This window comes from Acanthisitta chloris, unplaced genomic scaffold (assembly GCF_000695815.1).
Source record: "Acanthisitta chloris isolate BGI_N310 unplaced genomic scaffold, ASM69581v1 scaffold3133, whole genome shotgun sequence".
NCBI lineage: Eukaryota > Metazoa > Chordata > Aves > Passeriformes > Acanthisittidae > Acanthisitta > Acanthisitta chloris.
Window position 1 is genome coordinate 169,823 of NW_008665313.1, and position 7,362 is coordinate 177,184.

Below are 7,362 nucleotides of genomic sequence, written 5' to 3' on the forward strand. Positions count from 1 at the left end.
TCATGAAAAAATTCAGAATTGGTGTTTTGGGGGCTGCAAAACTTTCCCTGGGATCATCTTTCTTTGGTTACCTTTTGCTCCTGTCATTATTTGCCATGGGCTGTGAGAACTCGGATGTGGCTGGACTGACCGTGTCATACCATGGGTATGGTGAGAAGGCCAAGCTTCAGCATAAAGTGCTATTGCAAATCAAACTCCTTCCTCATTTTATTCCACGAAGTATATATTGTTGTAAAGAGAATGACTGACCTAAATATGCTTCCCAGAAATCTGATTCAAAGCTGCGGAAGCTGCTCCATCTATTCCAGCAGGCATTGTGTCAGAACCCTTTTGTGATTGTGGCAGGGACCAGAGGGGTTTATGCCACAAGTGCAGATTATTTCTCTGATTACTTTTTTAATTATTATTGCCATGGGACCCATCCTTTCAGCCTAGTGATTTCTGGAAATATGAGGAGCTCAGTAGGGGGGCGAGATTCAATTAATTGTTCCTTGCCACTGTGTGCTGCTGAACAACGAATGGCATTTAATAGCCTCTGAACTCAAAACTTAAGGATTCATGGATTAGCCATGGATAAACCTTTGGGTCACTTTTGCCCATGCTATTACGCTGCAAATCTCACTTCTGGAGAGGAGTTTCCATCACTGACTCTACAGCAGCCCCAGGAGCTGCTCCACTGGTGTCTTCAGCAGCACGTGGCTGAAGTTGGCAGGTAGCTGATGTATAAGGTATTGGTCCCTCAGTCTGGATGAATCCCATTCTGATAAATTCATCACTAGCTTCTACAGAGGCCATTTCCCACAAGTAACTCACTCCCCTCTTTGCCACTTGTCCAGTTTTGTTAAAATTGCATCAAGCCTCAGATAACTAAAACCTCAGGAAACCTGATAAAATGCATGTGCAGAAATTGTTAGGTGTTTCCCTTGATAAAGTAGCTATTATCTCACAGTAGGTGGTGTGCTATTGTTAAAACATTTTGATAACAGAGAAATAATAATTTACACTGCTGTGTGGATGCAAAGAGACAACTTTAATGGGCTACAGAGAAGATCTGACCAGGTGAGCCTGGCAGAGAGCATCACCCATGATTTGATAATCGTTACCTCCATATCTGCTGGAAAACATCTTTGCAATTTCTTTTTTTTCCCCCCAGAACTAAACAGATGACTGATTATGAGCAAGACTTGTTTTCAGAGTGCAACTCAGGCTGCTCATGTTCCAGGAACGACTGGGACCCCATCTGTGGGGAAAATGGAATTACCTACGTTTCTGCCTGTCTCGCTGGCTGCCAGGCATCCAACGGCAGTGGGAAAAACACTGTAAGGCAATCTGTCATTTCCATGTGTGATGGGATATTTTTCCTAATGTCAGGTCTGTCAGAGTAAGCGGATTAAAACTGAGTAAGGCATGTCCTCTTCAGCCCTAAATGCCTCAGGTTTTTTAGCAATCTGCCACCCACATTTAAAACTTTCTCAATTGCTGTTTCCAGCAGAAATCACAAGTAAAGAGTGTTTGGGTTTTTTTTCAGCTGTTGGCTACAAAGACTGTTGGAAAAAAACTAATAAAAACATTCATCAACATTAGATGCTTTATATTTTTCTTCTGTTCCTTTTAAAAAGCATTTCCCACTTTGGATTTAAACTTTCAGCTACCCAGAAAAGCTTCATGTGCAATTGAATTCTCCACTCTTTATATTATAATACATTTTTAATACGTATTTTCCTACTTTCTTCCAGGTATTTTTTAACTGCAGCTGCGTGGGAAGCTTTGAATCTTCACAAAGCTCCTCAGCTGTGGTGGGACCATGTCAGAAAGGAAATGAGTGTCCAAAAATGTTTCTGTATTTTCTAGTAATATCAGTTATCACTTCATACACTTTGTCAGTAGGTGGCACACCTGGATACATCCTCCTTCTAAGGTAAGAAATTGTTTCTGCTAACGTTGCCAAATGTTTTAAAGGTGTTTTGACATATGCAACTGGGTCTCCCTCCCCTCCTAGTATTCCTAATATTGTGCAATGTTTTAAGCTGTGCAAGGTGGTTTTTAAAATATTAATTTATTTTTTTTTACTATTGAAAGGTATCCTCATAATCTGACAAGGAGTTTTTTACCATCAATGCAACAATCTATTTAGGATGATCTTTACCAGCAATATCTCTCTGGTTTTAGCATGATATTAGAGGCCTAGTTGTAGTTTATTCCAAAATTCACTTCCCTTAATGCCTCTTACATGGCCAGGATGGTGTCATATGTCCTCCCTGCAAATGGAAATCAGCTCTGCATGTGCCAATGTGTGCACATATATGCATTAGGCAGCCAGTTTTCCTCACTTGCTATGGATACTGATACACATCTACATGGTGATCTAACCCAAACCTTCTATATACACACAATTCTTCTCCTTTAGCCCATTTTATTATTCCATATAATTGTTCTGCCCAGATTTTTCCCTTCAAAACAAAGATTGATTTAGTATGATTTTTAATTTTTTTTTTTGGTGGTGATAAGTGTTAAATACTCCTCCCAAGGAATTTTTCCAATATATATTTGTCTGCTGGATCTATTTGTCCATCACTGAGTGTAAGCCTTGAAACTAATTTTAGAAAGTGCAAAAGTCATGTAATACTACTGGTGCTTAATCTGGATTTTTGTCAACTTCTTGCAATTTTTGGATTCCAAGTGCTGCTCTGCTCTGTTTTGGAAAGATATCTTTCTCAGTTCCTTTTTCCAAATGATTTCCTGACGGGCACATTCTACTTCTCAAACAAAACAGCAGTAAATCCAGTTTAACTAATTTTTAATATTATAGTTGTGTTTTCTTACCCCAAAATTCTCTTTGTTTTTGAATGAAACTTTGTGGAACAGGCCCTGTCTCATTGCTGGTGCCTTTATATCACAAGGAGAAAGGCAGTGCTAGAACTCACTGAGTATAGGCTATATGGAAAAACCTAAAGAAAGAAATGTGACTTCAGTTATGTTTCCATCACAAACCTTGAACCAGAATCAATATTCACAGAGAGACTTTCAGAAATGGTTGAGGTGAGGATCCTTCTCCACTGCCCTCCACAAACTCTGCCAGTGAGGTATATGCCTTAAACCATCTAAGCTGCACAGCTTAGCTCACACACCTTGCAGGGTTACCACAGAGTACTGCAAAACCACACAGCATATCTCTCTCTCTCCCTCAAGGGGTCACTCCAAGAATGAACATATTATAATCCATTTTAGACAATTTTTACTGGAGTTTATGCAGCACTGAGTTGTGCCAAGATGAGGATGATTCATGAGTCGAGAGCTTGCAGCAAAATCTTCAGGATTTATGCCAGATTGCTCTCTCTGGTTGCTTCTGACACAGGATAATTTTTTGTTGGATAAATATGGGCATAGGGCCATGCAGGGATGGTTTTCTTTCCCTTTGCCTCTACATGATGTCACCTTTCTATCCATAAGACTCATAGCAGAAAATGCACAGATCTGCTACCACACAAGGCTTCGAAACCATCATTGCCAAGCTCAACTTCCTGCTATCCAGTTCTCTCCACTGCAGGAGTGCTTGGGAGGAGATGTTAATAGTTGAACACCTACAACCTTAAATCACACAGAGTTGCCTGCACTTCTCAGCCCTAAGAACTTGTTCCTGGAGGACTTAATGCTTAAAGGATGTATTTAGAAAAGATTTGTGAGGTTTTCAATTACAATACTAAAACATTTTGTTATATGAAATCAGCAAAACAACTTCATTGGTTCTGCTGCAGAGCTTTTATTGCTGCTGTTGCAAATCATTTTACTTTGAGAGACATTTAAGTGTAACTGAGAAGTTACGTGTTTCCTGCTGGATAGAAGGCTGCACATCCACGTCTGATGTGCAGCTAAATAAAACATGTTTCAATAAGTTCAATCCTTTTTATTTTTTTTCCCCACTACAAACGTCCTGTGGGCACAATTCCACTTTAAGCTCATGCTTACTTTTTTTCTGAAATCCATCACTGACTGACATTGCCTGAAAAACTGGTTGAGTTGAAAGTGTGTTTCTGTTCCCAGAAGGAAAATAATTTTTCTTTGAATATAGTCTCAAGGTCAAGTTGTAGACTTCATTAATACTTTTTCATATTATCTGTTTTAAAGATTGTTCAGTATTCAGTCAGCTTTGCTAAGAATCCATCACTTAAGCAGCTGATGTTTTCAGATGAGGAGATATTGTTGCACCTGCCATGGAGTACAAATACAGCTAAATCCCTAAAAACCTGTAAGACTTAGTGACATTTACTTCAAGGCTTTACACCAGTGAAGTAATTGAAATATATTTATGGCTAGTGGCTGAGTCTTTTACTGAAATGTCTTTTTAGTGGTATCAGAGTAATTGCAATTGTCAAGGAACTTGGGAAAGCCCTAAAGATTTGGAGAAAAAAACCCTGCAGTTCAGATAGCTGTTTCTCAAGCACCAGCTATTAATAGCAGGTGATTAGGCAGTGAAAAGGAAGTCTCAGATCTCTTTGAGAGGTCTGGCTATCACTCAGGATCACAAAGAACTCCTGTTTCCGTGGAAGGACAATACAAATGCTCAAACAATATTTTTTTCTTCTGAAAGAGAAGATTTTTTTTTTTGCAGGATAAAAATCCTATGGGGCACTTAATAAATATCCAGTTATTGGCTTTATTTTCCTTTTTTTTTTTCTTTCTATGCCCTCAGATTTTTTAGAAGGACTCTAGAAGGACTCATGCTGCACTTACTTGTGCAGCATGAGAGGAGGGCAAGTCACTGTTTCTCCAGCTTAAAATCATATTACAGTCATGCCTAGATGGCAGTGCTTGTATACGTCACAATGCAACAGACTGCAATAGTTCTGCAATGACTTTGTTATTTCCACAAATTTATTCCCAATTACATGAATTTCTGCAGAAACTGAGCCCATCCTGGCTCAGAGCACAAAGACTGGACCTCCAGAATGTGCTCATCTGTAGTGACAACTGAATTTCAGCCCATTTTTTTTTCCTATTTTATATTGAATAGGACGACTGTGACAACTGTGAGTTTTGTCAATTGCCATAATGACACACATATGTTACCCCAAATGCCAAACATGTCCCTGTTTAATCATGTGACTGGGACTATCACTTGCTAAAAGTCAAGCACATAGTCAGATTCTTGCTGGACTAGGTATTGTAATAGTCAGTCTGGGACATGCTGGGGAGGACAGCACACTCTGCCTTCCCCAGTGAGCAAGGATGACAGTCTAAGGCTGGAGCAAGGCTGATCTGGAGCCAGAACTGATGTGTGTGCTGGTCTTCCCCTACAATCTCAGATAAGTCCAACTGCAAATGGTCTGCTCTGTCAGAGAATGGTTTGGAGGATTTACCTTCACAGAAAGTGTGATCCTGATCCTATATACAGTGAAAAGTGAGTGCCTAAATTCCCTGTACTAGCCTGGGTCCACAATTTCAGAGTATTTAACTGGATAAGACTATCCCACAGATGTATGATTTCACAATCAATTTTCTTGTCCTGCGTTAGTAGCATCTGAAAATTCACAACCATCTTAAAATGTAATATTGAATATAGATGTTCAAAATTCCTATATTCTGTTCTGATTTTATCATATTTTTACATATTTCTGTAATTTGGTTAAAGTCAGTGTCATTAAGGAGAAAAAGACACATTTCTTTCCTTCCTTTTGCTTTCTATTTGTGCTCAAATTATGCAAAGTCAAGTCTTTATTTCTATTTAACACCTCTTTTTTTATTGTTGTTTTTAGATGCATTAAACCCCATTTGAAATCTTTTGCACTTGGTATCTATACCCTGGCAATAAGAGTACTTGGTAAGTCCATTTGTACTCTTGGGTCTGTTTTGATACACACCTCACTAATTGCTTATCCTACATTTAAGCTTTTATTGTTGGAATGGATGATGTCTAACTGACAAGTCAACATCAAATTATTTTAAAAAGTAAAATATGAAAAGGTTTGGAAAAAGGAAATAGTTTTGGACTTTGTAAATCATATAACTGTCTTGGGTGTAATTAAAATACGCATGGGCAGCACCCATACAGATGAGAAGTGATCCTTCAGACTAAGAAGTTAACATCAAAATTATATCTTGTCTCTCCTTAGTCTGCAACAAGAATAATAGGACAGCTATATCTCAGAATTCATGATTGTTTTTCAGGCACATATTCATTAGTTTCTGAGAGAATCAGAGTACAGATTCTGTCTGTTCACTGCAGTCTGTTAGTAGAGCCACCTATAAGTTTTCTCTAAAATCAAGGGTACAGTGAGCTGTCAGTGAACTGGAAACTCAAAAAATCCTCTAGGTCTTCATAGAAAAGATATTAATTAGCAAGAAAAAAGTCACCTCTTTAAGTAAAGCAGATTTAGGTGAGCTGACTGAAATGAAATCAGAACGAGCTATTGGCTGCTTTCTCACACCTTTGCAGACCAAGATTTTCCCTCCAGGCTTACTTTCTTTTTCAGCAGCCATGGGTGGCTCCCCTGGTGGCACAAAGTCCACGATGTCCCCATTAGCACCTGAAGAAAGGCTTTCCCTTTCCATTACCCACAAGAACTGCAGTAGGTTTGCCCCCACCACAGTAGGACCTGAGGACTAGCCCCACTGCAGACTCCCAGCCCTGATGTCTCATCCCTTCCAGTTCCCTCCAATCAACACACAGGACACTCCCTACACCCAAGCTGAACAGCTTCTATTGCTTTCAAGAAAGGAGAAGTATCTCCTTTTTTTCCCCTCCAGAGGTGTCCCACAGCGTGAGGAAGCCAAGCCATGGCCAGCACTCCTTCCGCTGACTTCCACAGGCTTTTTGATGTCCAGTCATGTTTCCCAGACTTCCCACAGGGAGGAAAGGGTGGTGTGTGCCTGGGCAGCACAAGGCACGTCTTCTCAGCCCAGCAAACAGTGTGGAAGTGTCACTGCTGTTCAAATGGACTATTTAATGTTCTACCCGAACATGTCTCTAGATCAGAACTGAGCACCCTGGAAAGTAACCTTCTTGCCTCTATTTATTTGTTCAATACGCCCAGCGGGAATTCCAGCCCCAGTGTATTTTGGAGTGGCCATAGATACCACTTGCCTGAAATGGGGAAGCAAAAGATGTGGGGGAAGAGGAGCATGCAGACTCTATGACTCCAGTGCACTCAGGTAACAGCTCTTCTCCATTTGCTCTTTAACTTGTGTTCTTTAAGTACATCTATGCCTGGCACTGGTAGAAGAATTTCTGGCTGAAAATTTGAGTGAGAGATTTGAAGCAGAATGAAAGACTCTGACTAACATTATTAACAATAATGCTCAGGTTTCAGCATTCTCTCTTAAATTTTTTGGTGTGGGGGGTTCATCTTGTTTCAGTATCAGCAG

The 7,362-nt window shown here is 39.8% G+C and overlaps 2 protein-coding genes across 2 annotated transcripts in view; both read left to right on the top strand.

Moving 5' to 3' along the window:
• Positions 1-7,362, top strand: part of SLCO1C1 (solute carrier organic anion transporter family, member 1C1) — an 18,866-nt gene that overhangs the window by 10,515 nt on the left and 989 nt on the right. The window contains 5 exon segments of the mRNA XM_009071683.1: positions 1-145; positions 1,154-1,319; positions 1,737-1,918; positions 5,754-5,818; positions 7,032-7,149. Coding sequence (XP_009069931.1) covers positions 1-145; positions 1,154-1,319; positions 1,737-1,918; positions 5,754-5,818; positions 7,032-7,149 — 676 coding nt within the window.
• Positions 6,907-7,362, top strand: part of LOC103799371 (solute carrier organic anion transporter family member 1C1-like) — a 27,684-nt gene continuing 27,228 nt past the window's right edge. The window contains exon 1 of the mRNA XM_009071685.1: positions 6,907-7,149. The gene's annotated coding sequence lies outside the window, so the exon portion shown is untranslated. The remainder of the gene's footprint in view (positions 7,150-7,362) is intronic.